At 45.9% G+C, this 23095-nt stretch overlaps 1 protein-coding gene across 5 annotated transcripts; it reads right to left on the bottom strand.

Annotated features, from left to right (window-relative positions):
* Positions 1-884: 884 nt before the first annotated feature.
* TPRA1 (transmembrane protein adipocyte associated 1) lies at positions 885-23058 on the bottom strand. Of its 5 annotated transcripts, none has more exons than XM_027805674.2 (11): positions 22912-23058; positions 14155-14357; positions 13870-14002; positions 11259-11345; positions 9595-9667; positions 8496-8575; positions 7192-7302; positions 6705-6765; positions 5569-5671; positions 4843-4923; positions 885-3780 (listed from the first exon to the last, which is right to left on the bottom strand). In XM_027805674.2, the coding sequence occupies exons 1-11, from the start codon at positions 23029-23031 to the stop codon at positions 3546-3548; spliced, it is 1287 nt and encodes a 428-aa protein (XP_027661475.2). In that variant the 5' UTR covers positions 23032-23058; the 3' UTR covers positions 885-3545. The 5 variants fall into 5 exon arrangements, with proteins under 5 accessions (XP_027661475.2, XP_055562597.1, XP_055562595.1 ...); XM_055706622.1 differs by lacking the exon at positions 22912-23058 and adding an exon at positions 18886-19107; XM_055706620.1 differs by lacking the exon at positions 22912-23058 and adding an exon at positions 18886-19006 and having other exon boundaries at positions 14155-14354.
* Between the last annotated feature and the right edge of the window lie 37 nt (positions 23059-23095).

Below are 23095 nucleotides of genomic sequence, written 5' to 3'. Positions count from 1 at the left end.
TTATTCCTGCCATCCTTCCTTAGGCCTTTTTCAGGTGTAATTCCAGCCAGGTAGCAGGCATCATCTGCAAAGATCCAGACGGGAGAGTGGGCAAAGACGAACAAAACTGCACCTCACCTACAGCCTGTGGTCTCTAAGAGCCCAAGGAAGCCCATCAGGGCCCACTACCTGTGGGACACTGATGTGGAAGCAGCTGTGATAAAGGTGGAGGAGCTGTGCAGCAACTTAAACACCTCTCCACCTATGCAGGAGCAGAGGACGTCGAAGTTATCCTAGGAAATGCTACTGCTGGAGTTAATTCCCACACTTTTCTGCTGGGAGGCTGGAAGGAGCTCCGAAAGGTGCTATTGCACAAGGGCATGACCCAGTCCCAAGGCAGAGACAAAGTTCACCCTACTTCCCCAGCCTGTACACCCCCACAAAAGAGTACTTCATGGGTACTGATTACTGCCAGCACATTTAGCTGTTACCCAGCAGCTATCACATCCTCCCTGCAGCCAGAAAATTATTCCTGACACACAGGGTCCATTTCAAAGCCCAGAACAAGAAATACGTGAGTGAATTCCAACTTCCACATAAGCCTTTTCCCAAGTAACAGAGAAAGATACCCTGTATTAAAGATCCCTGATGCCAGGAGCACCAAGGTCTAGTTACCAAGAGAGAGGTCAAGGCTTCACCGACAATTATTTAGACTTAGAGACCACTCTCTGCACAGTCATTTGATGTCCTTCTAATACCCTTCCAAGAAGGAAAAATCCATCTCTGACAAGAGGACATCCTGTTATTCCATTATCTGCTGTATTTGTTCAGGAATTTAAAAAAAAATAAAATCCAAAAGTTGTTTTCTCCATAATATGGGTCATCTGAGAAAGAAAATATGACCATTTATGCCAAACTTAATTTTATTTCTTTATTTTACAAACAAAAATATACATTTATTCTATATTTTCTCTCTTTACCCCCCCAGGCATAACACACTTCTGCTCATGGACCATTTTGAATATGGCCCAAAGTATTATATATACATAAAAATACAACAGGAGGAAGGTCAGTCCATGACCTAGTGCAGAAGCTCCTCAGCAGCAGAACATGGGACGCTCCAGAAATACTGGAGTCCTGCCAGCAAAGGACAGGATGGACCTGTCTACCACCTGCAAAGGTGATCCTTCAGCACTGAATTCAGCTGATAAAACCGCAAACTCATAACCTGCTCTTCACATCACCAAGGAGGGCAAATTAGTCCTCTTGGCCAGGGTGTTGAGTCAGCAAATACTCCTTGGGACAGAAAAGCAGTTGCTCCTTTATTACTCAACTGCTTTAATACCTTCGTATCTCTTGGCTCTGTCCAAGGCCCACCAACTCCAGGGAAGCTTTGCAAGTTTCCCCACTTCCTAAGAGCAGCTCGGGATCAGTGTTGTAAAGCAGCATTAGGAGCAGCAGCAGGACAATTCAGGCACCATGTCATCCATCCCTTTTAGAGTAAGTAAGCAAGCAAGCATGGCTCAGGCGGATTCACAGGAAGTGACAGGAGGAGCATGGAACACTTCTGTAATGTGGCAAGGGCTGACTCTGCCAGTTGCTTGTCCAGCCCTCACACAGTCATTGCATGGAGGGGAAAGGTTAAAGACTGTTGACCTAGGTGAGACAGTTCAGCTCTCACACACAAATAAACAGAAGACTTTTTTCCTCAAAAAGTAAATGTGAAAAAAAAACCAAACCCAAAAACAAAGCTGTGGGGGTGGTGTTTGTTTTCAAGGTGCCAGTGCTACTTAAGAGGCCTGTCAGGCAAAGTCCTCTGGCAGAACAGAGAGGCTTCATTGCTCATTAACAAAACAATATAAGCAAATGGCCTGCATAGTTTTGGCAACCAATACGAACTTTGTGTTCTTACCCAAACCTTCTTTCCCTATGTTGGGAACATGTGGTAGCAAATGCTTTCCCCTACCTGCTCATGATCCAAACTAACACCTCCATGCTGTGCCCTGTATGAAGATTTCCCAGAAACTCTTATCTCAGTATTCTTCAGGAACAGGAGTGGGTTGGGGCAAGAAATTCACAAAGTCCCCAAACATTTCAAATTCCTTCTTTCTACCATCTCTAATGGCAAGTTGCTATTGCTTGTAGCAGATCTCCACCTACCTGGAGGACTCAGGTAGGAAAGCACTCCCAAAGCTAAAGGAATATACCCCTTCATCTGTGGAGAGCACACCAAGTCCCAGAAACCAGCCTGATGCAGCTTTCAGCTGAACAGTCCCTGGATAGGAACACAGTGTCTTACAACTGCATGCCAGACAGCTCAGACAACAGCAGTTCCTTTTCCAGCATGGAAGAGGATAATAAGAAGTTCCAGATAGTCTTTAAATGAACCATGCTCCACATGCACGTAAGTATTTTCAACATATCAAGCCACAAAATCTATTCAGACCAGCAGAAGTCTGGGGATCTGAAGTGCAACATAAGAGGACACTGCCAGAGAAACACATCCATATCTCACTTGCCTTCCAACTTAGAACACCAGCCGGCTTGATTCTAGTACACCTATGATGCCTGAGTTTCCAGTCACTCAGTACTGACAGCTCGGACACATCATGGGCTTCTGCTCTGCCTCAAGCACCTGAACATCTCCAGAGCCTTCATCTGCAGAGTCGGGTTCCTCCTTCACAGCACTCTCCAAGACCCTGCCAGATCATGAAGCAGGCTGCAGGTGGAAAATGCACCTACCTCACAGGTTTTATTCTTGAAACTCAGCCCTGATTCAGTGTTGTTACTTAGATTTTCCTGTGAGCTCAAATGCACAGTAGTATAGCCCACAGATTGTTTCACAGCTACTTCAGCTCAGCTAGACAGTAGCACTGCCTGTCCTTCTTCTGTCTCCCTATTATTCAGTCAGTTCACATCTATACTGTTAGCTACTAGCCCCTCAAAATGCTCCCAGGGCACTCCTTTTAATCCCTAGCAACTGCAATTCACGATTTTCATCAGTATTAGCTGAAACCAGAGATAAGCCCAGCTGACCAGCTTCCCTCTTCAGTCACTGCCATCACCACGACCTATGCTGTTGCATTACAAGACCCAGGCAACCATGCTGCTTGAAAAAGCCCAGGAAGACCACCTTTGGTTTCAACGACCAAACTCTTTCTATATATTTACAATACAGCAGTCAAATTAACACCCTCATCCCTAAACACCATTCCCGTCATTGGCAGACAAATGCTTTCAGTCATTGAAAAGGAAGAGGTGCCAGTCAGGCCTGTCTTCTGGGTCATATTCACATCTGGAACACGGACGATCAAGAAGGTTCAGTGTTTATAGGTTTATGAACAAAACTGTTATACATTGTTCTCAGGTAGCGACAGAAAATGTTCTTTCCAACAGGATCCAGGCTGCCAACTTAATTCCACAATAGGTTTTGGAAATCCTAAGGAAGAGAGGAAAGCCATGGCTGATAGCCAAGGGCAGATTTCCAATGGATATCCTAACAGCTGTGGTATCAGAGAGTTTGGAAGGAAAAGAATGAGGCATCATGTGAAGGAAGTAGCCCTGCCTCAGGCATTGATGGCTTTCCAGCGGTCACTGTCTATGCTGTTGATGCTGCCCACATGATATGGCATAGAGGCCACATCATCGAGATAGGCTGTGGTGTCAATCTGTGTGCTCGAGTAGAACCCAGAATCCATTCCTTCCTTCTTGGCAACAGCGTAAGGGTGGGGCAGGTGCACATCCACATCCTCAGGTTCATCCACCTGACATTTGTAGGAGAAAAGGATCTTCGGTTCAGACCTGGAATGATTAAAGATTCAAAATACATGCTTAAGCAACATAGTATCACAGCCTTAACAGTATCCTTAACTGAAACGCAGCAGCACTAAAAAATTCTGTGTTCGGACCCTAAAAGCTCTCCACACTAGCTTTCAGTCTTGAAATATACCTAACAGAGTAGCTGCCATAGAGTAATGCTAAATGTAGCTCTGGACTGAGCCACCTATGAGAAATACAAATGGCAGAATCCTGACTAATGCGGGAAAGGTGTTCTATGCTTTGGGAGTTCTGAACTGAGGGCAATGCCACAGCAGCCTGGTCACCAACACAACAGAACAGAAGTCCACCTCAGGTTCCATCCACATGCATCAGAAGACCAAAATACAACACTTGTGGATCAGCAGTTTCCATCTCTAACTCCAGATGCTGTTCACTTTTGGTTTTTTTTTTTTTAATTTCAAAAGGCAATAGAGGTACATTTTGATATTTTAGGAGTACTTTATGTTCCTAGTTATTTTAAAGCCTGCTGTTTCATGCTTATCGACAATAAAAGCTTAAGTCTACACCGAAACACTTGGGTTTTTCCTACCAAGTCGCATCTCCTCTGAGCGGCCACACGGCGGCAACCCCGACCCAGGTACCACACTCCCGGATGCTTTCAACTGGTGATTCTTGGGCCCACTGTAGAGGGGTCCTGAGCCTAAGAGTTACCGAGCCCCTAGACCCTTTCTACAAACCTACCCCCAAACTTACCTAGAAGCCGTTTAACTTCATTAGTTAATTAATTAGTTCAATAGTTAACAAATTCAGCAGAAAAACTTTGTACTAAACAGACACTGAAGAAGCAATCCTCATAAAGGTTTGGGAGGAATACAGCTGTCAGCTATACTTTGCATACAAAGGAGTCTTGGATAGAAGCAAGCAGCCCTGGGTCACACAAGAAAAACTTCAAGGACAAATTAAAAACTGGTTCCCTAACTGGCATTCTAGTCACTGCCTTGATTCTACAGATGGGGAGAACCTGAATGCAAAACAATTCAATGACAATATATACCCTCTGAACTCCTGTCCCTGGCTACTCACCCAAAGAAGCCTTTCAGGAATGCCACATAAATGAGAGGTGCAAAGAAGCTGAAGTAAAGGAACGTGGTAGCATCAACACAGCTGTCAATGGCAAAAGGGAACATCAAGGAATTTAACACTCAAGCACAACACAGCTGGATAACACCAGTCAAATCCCCCCAGAATGATCCAAATTCCCTCCAAAATGTCCAAGCAGAGGACAAGGAAAGTCTTGTACTAAACAAATTCAAACTGATGCAAACACACATTGCCGTCAACTGTGTCACTGCTCCTAGACACTCAGAAGGAACCATGCCAAGACCCAAGGTCTGACCAAGAGCACAGTCTCAGTGCTGCCAATTTTGACTCACAGAAGTGACACCGATCCCTGCAGAATGAGACTCCAGATGTGAATATGGGTATCTCCATGCTATTTCTAGCAAAGAGATTATTTCCTCCCTTATTACCTATGAAGCACAAGCCAATGGCCAGGCAGGCACCACTGGACTGAAACTATTACCCTCATTTACCACCTCAAGACCACTGCAGAGCACGCAGCTCCGCAGAGCTCTGCTCTGTGGGTTTCCTGACCACTTAGAGGTCTTTCTGCACAAAACAGATCCAACCACTTTATTCGTTCTTACAAACTCTGCAAAAGTTTTGGTTTTTTAGGAGAGGCAGTGTTGAAGGACATTCAACTGCAATATGAGAAACCAGGTTACAGACCTCCTCCTCCAGCATACGTACCACAGTCCTTCTATGATATCCACACAGAGGAGGGCACTGCCCAGGCCCTGCACCAGGTTCAGCAATGCCAGAATTCCAGCATAAACATAAAAACTCTTCCTGGCTGTGGGAAAGCATTGACACAGATGAAGCTTAACCTCATAAGCACCAGCCCAGTGCAAATCTAATGGAGATGGCAAACCCAAGAGAAGCATTTCACCATCTTCTCTGTTTACAAACTCTTGAAGAATTAAGACTGCATTTTCCTGTCCCATGCTGGCAGGACTGATGGAGGTACAGTGGACTAAACCCTACCCTCCTGCATGTGTATACACATACACACACAACGGGTTTTGAAAACACATGGTCATGTCAACACATGCAAAGATTTCATAGGCAAGCATCTAGAACCAGTGCCAGTCACATAAATGAATGTAAGAAACAAACGAAAAAAACCCCACAGCTAAACCTGTGCCCTTCCAATGTACAGTAGTAACAAAACTGTTCAGGAGACTTGGACAGGAGCAGCAGGATATGCTGCACACTAGGGAGATCAGGCCAAGGACCCCTGCTTGTGGCATGTGCCACACATATCCACTCCTTCAGGGTAGTGATATGACATAGATGCCAACAATACTTAGAAAGAGAACAGCCCAATGCAAACATCTTAGTAACAGCTTCTCTCTCTATTCAACAACTGCAGACATTCTGCAACAAGAAGAAAAAACAGAGAAGCATCTTAATAAATGCCCAAATAAAAATTATTAAGCAGCTCCCAATTAGTCTTTCTTTCCCGGGGGATGACGAGCATGTACACGTTAGCATCACACACGCATTTCAAAGGAAGCTATTATTAAGAAGCCAATTTTCACAGCTCTCTAAGATAACATATTTACATCACATCTGTATCATTAACTGAGTAGTAGATCTTGTTTTGTTCACGTCATTTTTTAGCTACTGAAGTAGCAATCTGCTCTCCGAAAGGCACAACGTACTATTTTTCCAGAGATAACTATCAGTCCTTTGCCATGTATCTGTACCCTGAGACAGCGGGATTTATCTGCAGCACAACCACGTACAGGAACTTCTTACTCCCACCTATGTTTTATCCTGGCACTGTCTCCATCTATAGTATGGAACACACTACAGTCACTTACAGGGCAAAGAAATCCGGTCTTTCAGAGGAGTTTTTGGAAGAATCACCACCAAGGAATAGACCTGTTGAGACAAAGAACTAACTGTTCCACAGCTGCTTGGTTACGAATTCAACAATCTTTGCAGGGATGGTATGTGGTGTCATGCGCTCCCTAGATGTCTCAGGACAGACCCCCTGATATTAAATGCAGTGCAAATGGTACAGATGTGAAGGCCCCACATCTCACCCCCATCAGCACAAAAAGACTGGTCACTGAGAAACAAGGGAGTGAAGAACATCTGAACTCAGCTGGAATTCAGCTGCCACAGCTTACATCACTGCCACCACATTTTTATTACTTCCATCTTCCCTGCCACATGATATATCAATGCCACGCTGTATCAGGCAGGAGGGCGATTAGGGCTTTGCTATACACAAATCATCCTCCTTGCCTCAATTATAAAATACAAAGAAGTTATCAGAGTGAGTAACACATGCCCAGTACTTACCAGAAAGAAGAAACAGGAGCTGGCAAGCCAAAAGTGTCTTCCTCCATGGCCATAAATGTTGAAGTCTTCTGCTGAGAGGTGGGCATCAGGGTACAGGATTTCCAGGGTGCCCTAGGAGAGAAGTGGCACCAATATGATTCTGTTCTAGGCAGCATCCTCACTAGAGTGGGTGTCAGGACAAGGGAGACTGTTTAAAGAAGTTCAGACAACAGTTGTTGCTGCCACCTAAGACCCAACCATTACCCTGCTTAGTCCAAGTTAAGATCACACAGGAAAAGAGGACGAAACTGAAAACAGTAAGTGAAGGGAAAAAAGTGACAGGAATTTGCATTTGATGGAAACCAGCATCAATGACATTCCAGAAGAGAGGCTGAATGAAGGGACAGGGGATGCAAGCAGTTGTCTGTCTGAAATAGACTGAGAGTTCTATTTCCATCTCTAAAGTAGATCTCTCCTGCTGAAACATCCAGAATATAAAAGCCCACACTTGTGCAAGAATTAGGAAAGGACACTGTTTCATTCACTTGCATTCCTGAAAAATGGTATGAACAGAAGCTGCTATACAGAGGAGAGAGAAGAGTGCTTGTAAGCACTACTGAACCCAGATACAGCTCAAACACTTGATATTTAATGAGGCTCCTTCAGCTTTATCATGTGGTAATGATCAGCTCACTGCCTCGCAAGCAAGAGCCTGGTCACAGAACAAAGATCTGTGTGTTATTCTGGCACTGCCCCAAGTACAGAGACACAGGGCTGACCACTTACATACCGAGAAGAAGAATAAACCCAGACACATACTGCATTGTTCAGAGATACAGAGACACAGTTACTAAACTGAGCTAGCAAGCCAGCTGCTAGTTTGAAGGGAAGCAAAAGCTCTCAGCTCTCAAAGAGTCAGGAGACAAGAGGCCCGCTGCACTGCCCTTATCTGACACACACACCTCAGGTGTCTCCATTGAGTTTTCATGGCACTTGAGGCTAGATTCAGAATTTGTGGCTCAGGTGTGAAAAACATCTCACTCCTGTTCCAAGATTCAGGAAAGGAGGCACTCCATCTAAATCTCATCTCACTTCTTCACCTTGGCTGAGCCACTCATGCCATAAATAGGACAAGGAGATACAGTTTGGTGTATATATGCTCTGGGGATCCTTATACATTGCCCCAAGCATCCAGTCTTCCCCCAAAATCTCATCCAAAGAGCAAAGCTGCCACTTTCCAGATAGCAGTTCCACACTTAACTGCCTAACTCCAAGCAAAGTCCCCTCTTTTGCAAAGACTAATTCTTCTGCTCCAATGTACTTACCTGCGTGACAGAATATGCCAGAGACAGCACTGTAGTGATTGCCAGAACACGTTTCACGCTCGACTTGCTCTCCAGATGACCTGGAATTAAGGAATACAGAAGTGACTCAGCATGTGAACCCAGCCCTAGTAAAAATCAGTTCTCTCCAAAACCAACATAGGAAAACCTTTTTTATTTCCAGAAGCCTTCAAGGGAAGGTTAAAGCCCACCTAACCACTAGAAACTGCTTCCCTGTTTGGAGAGTTGAGCCTTTCACAGATAAAATAATACTTACAAAACAGCAGGTTTTAACTTGCTTTCTTCCTGCCCACACAAATATAGAGAAAGCAATTAAGTCCTTCTGTTGAGGTTACAAAATAAATTAAAAAAAAAATAAATCAGGAATTACTCCAGTATCATGTACACTGAGATGTTGTAAAGCTTCTTCTCAGGAACAAAAGTTGATGGGAGAGTGGGTTAGAGCACGGACGAAGGGCTCACGTAATTTAGAGAAATCCACACTGGAATATCCTGAAGCAGACAATCTCCAGAAGCTCTGTGAGCCCTCCAAAGATGGAAGAGCCAGCGCTCAGGTATCCCACTAGCAGATGCAACAGTGACACCTACCAACCCCTCTCCTGTACCTCTGACCCACAGAAAGGGGTGTTCCAAACAGCATTTTCACTTGGACAAGTGAAAAAAGTAGAGTAACAGATTGCAGGTACAGTTAAAGCATTTGAATGAAGCCAGGATGGAGTCAAACCAGCCGAGGAGGATAGAAGGACCTCCAAAGGAACCATCTTATATAAAATGGGGTTGAAGCAAAGATCAGACCATTGATATCTGCATAACTCTTCACCTAAGCTGTACATTCCTTCACCACATGCATGCAGGACACACAAAGCACATACATAACCTGAAATCACACAAGTACAGATCTGTAAATACAATCAGGCCTTCAACCATTTCTAACTAAAATTTGCCAGTTTGCCTTCTGTCTTTATCCTAGAGTTCCTTCACTTTATAGAGTCAGCCTCTCCACAAACTTACAGATGCAGCCTCTGTGGAAAGAAAGGGAATAGGAAGCATTCAAAGCACTCTGAAACCTCCTGACACGTACCAAAGGCAAGGCCTAGAATCACCACACTCAGTTCAATCGCCAGAAGGAAGAACCTTGTGATCTCCCACAGGATCTGAGGGATAACAGAAATCAGACAAACATGATTAGATGGAGCCAGGAACCATTCAGAAGTTAACACATCAAAACTCCACTCTGCTCCAGGGGATGGCAGCCTCCAAGTGGAGCAGGTCATTTCCACAAACTCTCCTTATGCTTTGTAGGGATACTAATCATATGCTTGTCCCAAGCCCTGTCCACGCCTGTGAAACAGAACAGTTGTGTGGGAGCAAGCAAACAGCATGCCTATGGAAAGAGGAAGTCACCTTGGTTTGCCACACTTGAGAATCTGTCACTTGTCTCAGATGTGTTCTTTCTGCTGTGCTCCAAGGAGCACAAATCCAGAACAACCTCAAAAGTATAGTATTAAACAGTGCCAGTTCTTAAGCAGTAGATTCTGCAGTACAGTTATGACTGAACAAACTCAGTATTCTGCACTCCTCCAAAGTTACTGGTCCCTAAATCTAAAGCATATTCAACTCTAAAGCCCTCCCACCTCCAGCTTGTCATTTTCATTCCCATTTTTTACTTGGTGAAGCAAGAACAAAAAAGCAGCAGGTGAGGCAACATTCCAGGTGGTCATGCAATAAATCAGACCTAGAACAAGAACCCAGATTTTGGCTTATTAATCCTTTTCCTCTGAACACTGAATGGCACTCTCTCTTGAAGATACACAGATTTCTAATCTCAGAAAACACACAGTGTATATGTGTATATATATATAGGAGAGAAAACAAAAGAAACATGAAAGACATGATAGAACATGTGTTTACAGGAAAAATTGAGAGTGTCTGTCCTATTGCATGACTTCCCAGCAAGGTGCACTTAGCAGCAACACCAACAGAGCCAAAGAAAAGCACCTTCTCACCTCTTCTCCATCGTTCAAGTCCTGGACCTACATCTATTCAGTAGAGGTGAATGAAAGGCTACAAACATCCAGCCACTCACAACAAGCACTGCATTACAACGCTTTGACACGTAACATTAAAGGGAAAAGCAAAAGGTCCACACTGATCCCAGAGAATAAAGCCAGAAGACCTGTACTCTGCAGGTGGCTCTTCTTCCTTTAACAGCTCAGCAACTACAAAGCTTTTTGTTTTAGGTAACATTCTGCTACAAGTCAAATGACCACAAAGGAACAGCACGTACAAGCTATTTCCTGTTTGCTAAGGGTTCGCTCTGTGCTCAGAGTGGCTGCAAGGACATTCAGATATCAGTCTCCAAACGGTATTTGGTTTTATTTGCTTTCAATACAAAAGAATTAAATGTTTGTCAAAGAGCCACTCAAATATTGCAAGAGTAAAAGGCCAGATCTGGCCTATCCACTACAGGCATCTGAATGTTTAGCTCTTGCAAAGCAAAGTCATCAACAGGAAAGTTTTGCCGCCACTGCTTGTGCATCTATTTTAGGAAGGCCATTGTTTACAGCCCTGGATGTTGTGGTCATTTAGATACAACTATCAGAACAGGATTCTATAGTATGCATAGCTATGACTACTGCAAAAAACAACACATTAATCTTGTGTGCACTTAAAAGGGAAGCCGGAGCAGATTGCTGTGATCAAACTGCAACAAAGCACAGCCTATAAAATCAGTGTTGTACCTACCTTATCAGCAACTGTGGCAGCATCAGAGGCACTCACAGTCATGGAGACAACAGCACGGGCAATACCAACTAAAGCCACCACAAATACCTACACAAAAAGATACCAAAAGTGAGCTCATGTCAAGAGGCACATATGCAGTAGTGAGCAAAGACCCTTTTGGAATGCCATTTCCAAGTCAGCTTTCAGGCCTGATAACATGTACCAAAGATTTCCTGTAGCAGATTAATTTGCCAAAGGAGATTCCTTAGGCCTGTTAGAGGCAGGAGTACTGGCTCAGAATTTTTTATGGAACAAATTTCCTCAACAGTCAGATTAAATAGCTCTGAAGAGGTCTCATCCACTCCTTACAACGGTATCTTCACAGGCAAACAGTCTTCCCATGCTTTAGTCCACTGGGACAAGGGAGGAGAAAAACCAGACTAAACCCACATCCCTCCAAATTACAAGATCAAGTGCTTGGTATGACTGAATAAATCAATCACAACAGATAACAGAAGCCACTTGATGCGAACTACCACACTTCAGATCTGTAATAAAACTAAAATCTGCATAAAACCTCAGTCAACACTAACAACATTCAGATATGCAGAGGAAAAAAAAATCACCTGCAGTCAACAGTTTTAAAACATCTTACCCTGCTGCACAGTGCAACATAGAGATACCCAAGTCGACTCATGTACCATTTAAGCATGACAGCATGGAGCTCAACAATGCTCATTTTCCAACTCCAGTACCATCACAGGAATTACACAATTAAAAGCTTGGTTGGATACATCTCCTCTCTGCTGTACAGACTTACCCTCTAAGAAAGCAGATTCTTCCAGATAAAAATTCTCCAAGTCACAGGCTAATTCTAATGATGCAGGTATGAGACAGCTAAATCTATCAGAGAACAAGAGTCCAAGCTGATTCTGAAGTGGTTGGAGAATCCAAGTGACCAGTAAGACACCTACAGATGAATATTTCCTCCCTAGAGGAAGAAGGGACGCAAATGGCAAGAAAGAAGAATACAACACTCCCTCCAGGGATGGAAAACTCTGGGACAAAACGCTGACAAAAAAGATCCCCTGAATATAATGGTGTTCTAGAGTAGCAACAACTCACAGGAGAGGAAGACACACCCGTTTTGCTTCCTCTTTAAGTAGGTAGAGACTCTTCTCAATCTATTAATTTCACTGTAATAACTGACCCCACAAGAAAGCACTCCTTCAAGACATGACAAACAGCCGTTTGAAAGGAAATCCTCACAGAATGCACTTCCATCCTCATTTCCCAGTAACATACTCCAGATTAAAACGAATGAAAGCATTTTCCTCTAAGGCTGTTTCATCACTTTCTGCTTCTCACTCTGTTCTGAAAAAGTCAACAGCAAAAAGTCAGTTCACGTTTTCTTCCCTTTGGTTTATCAGGAGTTTTGCTTTTCAAAGCCTTTGGCATAAACTTCCTGCTGAGCCGTGTGCATTACTGGAATCATAAGGGAAGATTTAAATCCAGACTGGAAAAGGCTTGTAATATTTTTAACGATTTGGAGCATTTGTGCGTACACCTAGTCATCTAAAACTGTGCACAAGCCCAGTACCAACACTCCAGGCCTGAAAGAGCTAACAAGAATTTCCACCAAATTCTCAGCTGAGGCTACTAGCTCAGATTTGGTTTTGATGCTTCTTGGCTTTTACCATGTATGCAGCCCAAAGAAGGATGCCTCCCATCTAATCCAATTCACATATATATTCACTTCTACAACCTAATAATGTACTAATCTCACTGAGAAAGAGCAAGCACATTATGCTACACACTGAGGCAAGCCAGGATCTCAAAAATCACCTTTGATAAAGCTTCCAAATGGTATTTTTGAACAAATTCAGGTAGGTCCTTAGCTGCATTTGCCATGCCCTATGAGCAGTATCACAGTTAATAGGTATGCTGTTCAGAGATTAGTAAAGAGATTGCCTTAATGTGTTCAAAAGTTGCTTGTGCCCTTTTTAAACTGCGGAGAGGAGAACAGACAAGATCTAAGATGTTTGAGAACTGTGACTGTACTACTTATATACTGTTTCCACCTTTATGAAGTATCAAGAACATCATGAAGTCAGCAGTCACTTTGACGTGATGGGAAAGAAACTAACAGGATTGGGATTCTACATTCCCAGACTAACCAGAACCCCATCACATCACCATTTTCTAGGGCAGATGACCAAACTTTCAATCAGCTTTACATAAATTATTCTCCAGTGTTTCACTTTCACTACCTCAGTGAGAAGCTGGTTTTGTGTCACATGCTACTTACTGCAAGGAGCAAGAAAAGTGCAAGATACTAGATTTCAAGACAACAAAGCAACAAGAAGAAAAAAGGAAAAGAAGAAAAAAAGATCACCACAGGAGAACAAAATCCACTCAAATCCAGCAGATATGGTCCCAGAGTCTGTGAAAGGCAGAATTCAGACAGCAAAAAAAAACCCAAAAAACTGTGTCTACTTCTTGTAGTACACCTTCAGCTATCTCTGCAAGACCTCATCTAGGCTTTCTCTCCCTAGTTCAGTGATATTGTTCATGAGTGGCAATTCAAAAAAAACTCTCACTCATCAGTTCAAAAGCACAGAGCGGTACTCACTAGTATGTAGAATGTAGTGAAGATTGGGCTGGAAGTGACCCGGATTTTGGCCCTGGCAGAGGGCAGCTTCCAGAGAAGAAACATAAAGAAAAGCACATTGGGAACCAGGAGCAGAAGATCCCAGTAGCGGACTCTGCAAAAAGTAAATAAAACAGGGTTTTTTCCTGTTCTTCAGCACCTAGAAGGGAAGGCACCAGCCACAGTCCCTTCTCAACCAAACTCTGAGAAAGCAAGCTCTTTCCCCTGGCCCAGGGTCAGACTGTGGTCCCATTTCCTCCATCTCACCTGGACTTCCCTATGTCCTCATAGAGCAACAACAGGCACTTGTGCGGCACAGTGATATTGGTGTCATTGATTGCCTGCGTTGTTGTCGGGGTCAAAGTTGTCACGTTATCCAGTGCTGTCACCAGGGCAGTCGAATGTGTGATGTTGTCAGACATGGAGAATCTCATCACAGACATCATGGACTGGAATATCCTGCCTTCCTTCTGGTCCAGGTCAAACACAGCACAAGACAACCACAGCAGAGACAAAAAGCCATGTTAAATTAGTTGTGAGTCAGAGCTAAAAAACACATCCCTGCCATTAGACCCCTGTACCACTGCTTCCTGCTCATTACAGCAAATTACCATCATCAGAAAGACTGTATTACACTGTGAAACACCACATGCCCTTACTCTGCACACAACCATTAGGATGGACAGTACAAAAACACTATCTTGTATCAGAATAACAAGCACCTTCAAAATAGCATAATACTAGGTTGGATTAAATTTTGTGGGTTTTTGAGCTTTCGCAGATTCGTAGAAGAAATCAGGACTCAGCAGCAATACATGGCATCATCAGATGGAGACTGAAACCCTGCTGTACAAGACCATTAATTATTCTTCTAGCTCCCAAGATCAAGAACTTACAGTCAGTCATTTGATTTCAACTATTGTGAAGAAAAAAATTAAGGCCCTATCCAAAACCTGTTGCTGCTATCAACCCTGCAGTCAGAGCAGGGAGAGCCTCACGTACTTTTACCTAAAGGGACTGCGCAGACTTTATCTTCCAAAGACAACACTGGAAAAAGCCATGATCCGGCATTTTTTGTCTAACACTCTGCAAGACACCAGATCTATTCTGATTTTAAGCACAACAGTAAGGCTGTGAAAAGACAGTGCCTAAAACCCTGTGAGCATAAAGTTCTGCAGCTTCTTTACATCCACTAGTCCCAATTGCATTGACTTTCTCAGACATAAATCAGCATCATCAGTGGTAGTTTACAAGCCCAGAACCAGACACAGTCCTAATGGGTTTCCTAAGGTCAAACTCTCAGGCAGCACAGACCTATGGTGAGAATCAGAAGAGAAACGGCGCTCAGTTCTTCTGCCTGCCCTACCTTACACCTCTCCTGCCCCTCAGAAAGATGACAAGAATGAACTTCCAATTCCTCTGATGAAACTTTTTTGTACTGCCTTCTGCCATCTGTCCATCCCCCAAGTCCTACACTACCGCAATATTAACTGTCCCTCCAGAAGTTAAAGGGAAACTCTGCTCTGCCATCCATAAAACTCCACATGCTTCATGCCCATGCTGGTGGCTTTGGCAGAAACCACACCAGCAGCAGTTCATCTCTCTGTTGGTTCTAAGATCACTGTGGAAACTTTAAGAGCACTATGGCACACAGTACTTTAGATCAGGATTTAGGATATACTAGAGTTTTGACATAATTTCCCTTACTAAGCCTGCTTCTGACTCAACGTATCACTGTGTGCAAATCCTCTCCCCTTCCCACCCTAAAACAGCAACCCTCATGGTTAAGGTACTTACCTAGCTGTGAGCTGAATACAAACACAAGGTGCTATAATCTCTCCTGGCACTCCCCAAAGAAGTGGTCACAGACAACACACAGATTGAAAAAAAAAAAAAAAACACAACAAAACTTTATCAGCTGGCATCTTAAAGATGCACACTGCCAGAGACTCTGTGCTACAGTTAATCCAAGATTTATCTCAAAAAAAAAACCACTCCATTTGACTTTAACTCTGGCTGGCATGGCAAAAACTGACAGCCTCCATGACAGGACTCAGAAGGTATTTTCCCTGCAAGGTTCTGGGTGACTCACAGGTCAAAATCAGCACAGCCCTGTGTCATCTGTTGAGCTTTTAGAGTTCAGTAGCACCTTCCTCACAAACTGCTCCAGACTGTCAGCCACAGACTCTTCTTCTTCTTCAGAGGTTGACACTCTTCCTAGGTCTTCTCTAGGGGTAAGGGGATCATCCCACCCTCAGCTAACAAACCGTTCCTTTGATTCATTCATGGGGACAGATACTCGCTGAGCTAGGATTTTTCTTTTGCAACTGGCATCTGCTGTGCTGCACAAGAGATGTCATATTAAATAAACACATGCAGACCTGGAAAGATTAACTTTGTGTTGAGATAGCAAAAATCTGTGCCAAAAAATCCTAGTTCTAGTAGGGGTTCCAGCAAACAACCTTTACATTCCAGACTTATCCCTAAAAGCATATTCTCTTCCCTCCAGCTTCTCACTTCTCTGAGCTGATGCCGTTAAGAATGATTTTCTGTTAATAGTTTTTCTCCATTCTCTTCCTCTGAAACACCTCTGCATCTCAGTAGTAGCAAGGACAAGTATGCTCACATTTGTCAACACAGAAGAAAATCTAACTGTTTAAAAAGCTGGGAAAGGGTAGAAATAAACCCCACAGAGCATGGGTAGTATGAGACCAACTGCAAACCATCACACCCTCCTAATATCTCTTCTGGGACAAAGAATTTGATCTGCCTGTCCCACTGAAAAGAGATCAAGTGAGAGAATTGCATGGGAAAAAACACCTTCCTCTCAAAAAGGAAAGGCTCCACTTTTTTTCCCTAGAAGCCACCACTATCACACAACAGCAGCAAGCTGCTGATAAGAAGAGGAGTTGGCCACATGTAACAGGCCTCCAGTCACGAGGTTTCAAAGGGTAAAACAGAATCAAGCTTACCTCTCAGCCCAGCTGCTTGCTACAGCCTGGTATTAGTATCCTATTCGTCCTCCCAAGACGGAGTATACACAAAAAATAGCATCAAAACATCCAAAATGATAAGAAAGGGCTGCCAAAACCATCAGCCAGACAGCATGATCATCATGCTTTTCTAATAGCTAAAGCCTACAGCAAGGATGTGGAGAAGTGGTGTGTTCCTGTCAAAAACCCAGGCAAAAATTCTGTGGCCACAGGACCAGGAACTGATGGCAGGGATCTGGCTAGGCTTCGTCATCACCAGCAACACTGACCCTTACAGCACACTGTCCAAACCCTTGCCCTGATTAGTCCAAAATAAATCCTGCCAGCTGAGCATATCCAAGAGATCATTCACCACACCCTGCCTCCACAGGGCTGTTCACTTCAGCCAGCCCGACCTATGCAATGGGGGTAAAAATCACTCCGTAGCCACGTAAGAGGAAACCAGTGCAGTAATCGTGGTCTCCTTTGTCCTCCCAGCAGGCAGCTCTATTCACTATAGACCAGAAAACAAACTAAAATGGTTTTCTACGCTACAGCTGAAGCCAGCCTGACTTTGAGGAGGCCTATTCCTCTATCTAGGCGCTGGACTCCCAAGTTGCATTCCGATTGAGAACATCTGCAGGACTCATAGGTTGCTGTGACAGAGCGCTGGGGAAGGCTCAGCTGCATCTTCAGTGGAAATGATTGCCTCTCACCAAGTGGATGTTGTTTCTGGATTCATGCCACTGTAATTGTATCGGAGCTCAATGAAATTCAGGGCCCACATCACTGGCAATTCTCTGTGCTCTCAAAGCCCAACTACATAAAGGTAAATGACACACTACCAGAGTCACAGCTCTAATAAAAAAACTTAAGTTTTCTTCCTTTCTGAAAACAGTACCAGAAAATCTTGCAAGTATAGATCATATTAAGGTTAAGATTGCTCCTTAAAATATTGCATTTGTGCAAGAAAAAACTGCACTAGCCAGATCCCTGCCTGAAGTACAACTGTCCTTCAACAACTCAAACACTTTAAAAGAAAAAAAAGCCTTTTTTCCCCTTCTCCTTTTTGAGAAGGCTCTTCAAACCTCACTCTTGGTCACAACAGTTGCGTTTTGCATTTCACCCTTAGAATCTACAAGACAGGAATTTCCCACCAGTGATCAAGGACCTTGCCTCCAGTTTCATTCTCACATCTTGTTCTGAACTAAACTTGAAGAAACTGCAATGCTAAAAACAACCAAAGAAAAATACCAAAACCAGAAGTATCAACAACAATCCAAAACCACAAGACAGGGAATTCCAATTCAAGGATTTCAGAAATAAGTTTCCTATGTTTTTTGTTGTTTTGGTGGGAGTTTTTCCCCTCTAGAAGGTGGGTGCACAGACAAGCAGCAAGAAGGTGGCAAGTGAAGCAAAGTAACAGTACATGGCCACTTCATTCTGTGCTGGCAAGGAAGCGCTGCCTATTTTAAAGGCTGCTACAGGAACCAGACAGCTGGAGAAAATCTTCAGTTACTTTCTACCCTTCAGGCTGGACAAAGGTGCCTCTGGGCCCCCCTGCCATAGCCGGGCTCCCAGGCTGCAAAAGGGGGCACAAGCTGCCCTCTGAGAGATGCAGCTGAAGCCTTTGCCAACGGCCGGGCCGAAACCCAGGGCCCACCCAGGCCCCCGGTCACCTCCCAGCTGACACCGACTGTAACCGGAGAACCGCGGCGCCCCGGGCAAAGGCACGAAGCCTTTTTCCTGCCGGACTCCCCGTAAGCACAGAAAGGGCAGCGGGGCGCGGGCTGCCAAAGCCTGCCGGGTACGCTGAGGCTCCCCTGGCACCCCGGGAGGGCTGCGGCAGCCCGGCCACCCCGGGGGCCCCGCCTCGCCCCGCAGCGCGGCTCCGCCGCTCACCTCACAGGGCCGCGGCCTCCGCCGCAGCCAAGCCGTGCCGCCGGGGCAGGCCCTGCCGCCCCGGGGTGAGATGCCCCGGCGCCCCTCCCCGTAAGCCCCCTCCCGGCGCCGGCCCCGCTCCTACCCGCCGAGGGCCCAGCCCGCCCGGCCCTGCCTCCCCGCCGACGGCGCTCAGTCGCGGGGGCCCAGCCCCGCCATCCCAGGCTCCGGCCCCGCCGCTCCCCTCATCCAGGGAGCGTCGCTGAAGAGCGTCCCGAGCAGAGCGCCGCGCCGCCAGAGCAGACGGGCCGACACCTTTTCGGCCGGGCCCAGCGGCACTCTTGAGAGAGGGTCCCTGAGAGGGCTGCCGATGGGGCCAATCAGAGACCAAGTGAGACAGGCTCCGTCACCAAGGCCAAAAGAAACAGCGGCACGAGCCAATGGGAAGGGGCGGGAGGCGGGACGCGAGGGGCGGGCCTGCCGCGCTTTAAAGGTGCTCAGTCCCCGGCCGGCGGGACCGGCAGCAGAGGGCAAGCGCGGCCTTGGCGGCAGCTGTTACCACTGGAGCGCTAAGGCCCCTCCCTGAGCCTGTCCTGAAACGGGGGGCAATAACACAACCTCCCCATAAGCCCCAGTACTGAATCGCACTGCCCGGGGGCCAGGTCTACCCCGGCCACTCTCCTCAGGCCTTCCCCCAGGCCAGGGTGGGATCCCCCCCCCCCAATCCACCCCCGGGCCGGGCTGGTGCTCGCCCACCTCTCTGTGGGACCCCCGTGGCGCTGGGATGCCCGCCTGCTGCACCTCAGCCTGCCCTCGCACCTCCTCACCACGCAGGAGCCATGGCACCAGTGTCTCCCCCAGGGCCTGCCAGGCCCCGCCGCCATCTTAGCATGGAGCGAGGGGCTGTGGCGAACAGGCCGGCAGTGACCCCGCGGGCCTGCCCGAGGAGAAGCCTCCCCTCACCACAGGCCGGTGGTGTTGGATGCTGCCTGTGAGGTAAAGGCTCTGTCTTTCACAGCCCGATTGTAGCTTCCAGGCCAGCCTGCGCAACCCAACATCACACCCAGCAGCAAACGCTATGCTCGTGGGATCCAGCACCGTGTCGTCACACACCTCCGAGATGAGGAGAAATCTGCTACTTCTGAGGAGGAATTACTGATTGCAAGGCAGGGAAGATAATATTTCTTCCACTACCAGGATCCTGTAATCAAGTTCCTGCAGGGGAGAACGATTAACAACCAACCTGGAGAGTCTGGCTTTTAAGGAAAGGTTAAAGGTGACTGAACTAACCTGGCGTAGCCTGGACAATAGCAGATAAACATGATAAATAATTAGCAGGATTTGGAGGCACAAATACCAGACAAAGAAAAGAGAAGTTTGGTGTAGTAAACAGGGAAATAACTTGGACAAACTGGCCAAGGTTTAAACAAAAGGTTTAAAAAGGAAATTAAAGGAAACAACTGGCTGAATATCAGGTTATTCTCAGCAGTAAGAGCTGTCTGACTGAACACTGTTTCAAGGGGGGGGATGCTTATCTCAGTAATTTCAAGGACTGAGGGATAAATTCTGACATGGTTGTCTACCTGTGGTTTACCTGGAGCTCTGGGAATTCCTTCTATAGGAAGGCAAGGCTTTTGCTAAGATGAAATTCACTGCACAAAACCTACACCTCTTTAGATCCTTGTGTTGATCAAGTTTGTATGCTGTGCTCTAGCAAACAGCACGCACAGAGGGTTTCAGGCCCCCATGCATAGATCGTTCTCAACTTAAGTCTGCTTGATGCTCTTCTCAGGTTTAATTTTCCAGCTTCACTGCAAGCCTCATAGAGGGGACATACCCTGAAACTGTTGCCTGCCTGAGCCCTGTTCCTCTGATTTTTCCACTGGGTTGAAACAGGTTTTTACACTGGTGTCATGCCTTTGGAATGACATCTGGAGAAGCCTCTCCTTAGCTGGTCTCTTCTCACACTGTCATTCAGGTTAATGATACGTTGCAATATTTTGATACGTTCTATTTATATATCCAAGCTCAAAGGCTCAGCAGGCACCAACATCTCTGAGTTATAGAAGGAACACTTCTGTTTAAAGAGAGGTAAAGTGCTTCTGCCTAACAAGTGTCTTGGTAACAGAGTCAGGAGTAAAATCCATGTCTTCTCACTTGTAGCCTCAGGCGCTAACTAATTGAACATGTTACCTCCCACATAACTGTGTCAGAAGTAGAAAGTTTGCTTTCCGATCCACCTGTTCTTTCCATCTGATTCAGTCTGAGGCTAGACCCCAGCACTTGGGACACCAAATCCAAAAGCTGTCTCAGGCAGAAGACTGATGGGAGCCACTGCAAGGACCATGACACTTTAGATCCTGCCTTCCTCTCCTCACTGCTTATTTGAAACAGAGGAGGTGGGGAATCCACACTTAGATTCCTTTGTATCAACAAGCCATGCCTTTCAGCCCAAACATGGTGTGTGCAAATATAACTCTGCCCTTCCCACTTCCAAGGGCTGCCCCATCTCCTTAACTGCACACATCCTCCCACCAGCTGAGAACCTCTGCTCTGTGTCATCTCCACCATGCAGTGCATAAAGATGGCAGGGCTCGCTCCCTTTGTCCTTGCTGTGTCACTTGGTGTTGCCAGGCTGAAGCAAGATAAGAGGTGATATTTACCTTGAAAGCCCAAGGAAAGCTGACACTCGGCATTGCACCGTCTGCCCTCCTTTGGCAATCTCACCTGACTTGCAGGTGTCAGAGGTGGAAAGCGCAGTCATGGTTTCAAGGACAGCAATACACCCTTGTTACATCACCAAATTCCACTCCTCTAGGACATTCTATCTCTTTAAAATAATCTTTCAGCTTTTATTAGATCACCTGCTGGACAGGATATTACTTCTCATCCAAAACTGCTTTGTTTGGGTGCTGAGCAACTGCAGAAACAGATGTGCCTGTGTTGTTTCAGAGCTGCTCTACCAGCCTAGCTATTTCTAGTATTAGGCATAAATTCGCACCATGGGATTACCACCTGGGCTGTAACTCCTGTGTCTCTTCACAGGGAATTCAGTCCCCAGGGCTCCTCCTGTGCTATAAGCCACCAGTCTGCAAAATCCTAGTGGTGTCTTTTGATATTCAGTTCAGTGCTCAGCTGAGTTACCCCAGCGAGCAGTCTGGGCCCTGATTGCATCCCAGCCATCTCACATGCCCCAGTCCATCATGTCTAGCACAGCAGAAGGAGCCCTGATCCATGCATGACAGCCACCTGATTTTAGGATTGGTTTTAGCTAGCCAACATCAGCTTTTCTCAGAGACTGAGCACCTCAGCTCAAGCACAGGACCACTTGTAGCTGGCAACCAAAGAGAGCAGTGAAAATATGGACATGGTACAAGGTGTTCTGGGAAGGACAGACAGAAAAGCAATCTGTCCATCCAGCCGTCCAGTGCCTGGAGAGACAGTGGCACCCTGTGGTGACAGTTCATCACCGTGTGTCACCCAGGCCTTGTCAGACAGCACCATTTTACACAGGTCCTGAGCTGCCTTCCTTGAAGCCATGGTGGTCTCTAGTAGCCTACAAGTGAGGGCATCTCTGAGAGGGTCCCTCTGCCTGTTACACTCTAAGCACCAGGCAGCTCCCCATCTCATGTCACAGAGAAGAGGCTGAGCCACTCTCCTATTTATATTGTGATGCTCCTGCTTTGCTATATTGGTACCAGGCTGAATCATCCACCCTAGAAGAGCCATTTCAGGTCTTTGATTGTCAGCCACCTCTTTAGTCACTTTTGCTTTGCTGTCTCCTGTTTCAGGGTTACTGTCCCACACCTGAGTGTAACTAAGAGCAGAAATAGCGTGATACCAAATAGCGGTCAGAAACTAGTTAGAGAACACAGATCACCAAAATCCAAACCACCTGCCATTATGCAACAGCCTGTGGCCTGGAATGCAAGTGTTTCACCTCCTTGCCAAACAGCCCTTTGCTTGTTTTGGCTGTCTAAATTCCTCTTCCACAGTCTATGGGACAGGTGCTGTTCCTCAGTTCCTCTCCTAAGTGGCATTGCTCGCTGTGCCAAGCAACGGAGGATACGTGTCTGTTCTGCAGAACTGCTCCTGTTACCCCTCCGTCACTGTTATTACATATAGACTTACACCAAAAAACCTAAACCAAACACCAGAACCCCCTTCCTACCTCTTGTAGATTTACTGCAAACCAGAACAAAGGTGTTTCAAGCGGTGTCCCACGGGTCTGTGGCAAACCTGGCCAAGCCAGGCTTGATTTTAGCTGCAGGAGAGGCAGATGTGAGAACATAGACGCAGGAATTCCCGGTGGGATCTCCCCTGTGACTCGGGCACCCCCCAGGAGGGACCCCCTC

This window comes from Falco cherrug, chromosome 4, assembly GCF_023634085.1.
Source record: "Falco cherrug isolate bFalChe1 chromosome 4, bFalChe1.pri, whole genome shotgun sequence".
Taxonomy (NCBI): Eukaryota; Metazoa; Chordata; class Aves; order Falconiformes; family Falconidae; genus Falco; species Falco cherrug.
Note: the sequence above shows the minus strand (reverse complement) of the source record. Positions and strands in the feature narration are given on the sequence as shown.

Coding starts and splice junctions, on each gene's coding strand:
- TPRA1 (XM_027805674.2), bottom strand. CDS start 23,031: ATGTTCTCACATCTGCCTCTCCTGCAGCTAAAATCAAGCCTGGCTTGG. Junction 7,303..8,495: donor TGGCATATTCTGTCACGCAG/GTAAGTACATTG, acceptor CTTCTCTCCTAG/GGCACCCTGGAAATCCTGTA. Junction 4,924..5,568: donor GATATCATAGAAGGACTGTG/GTACGTATGCTG, acceptor TGCCATTGACAG/CTGTGTTGATGCTACCACGT.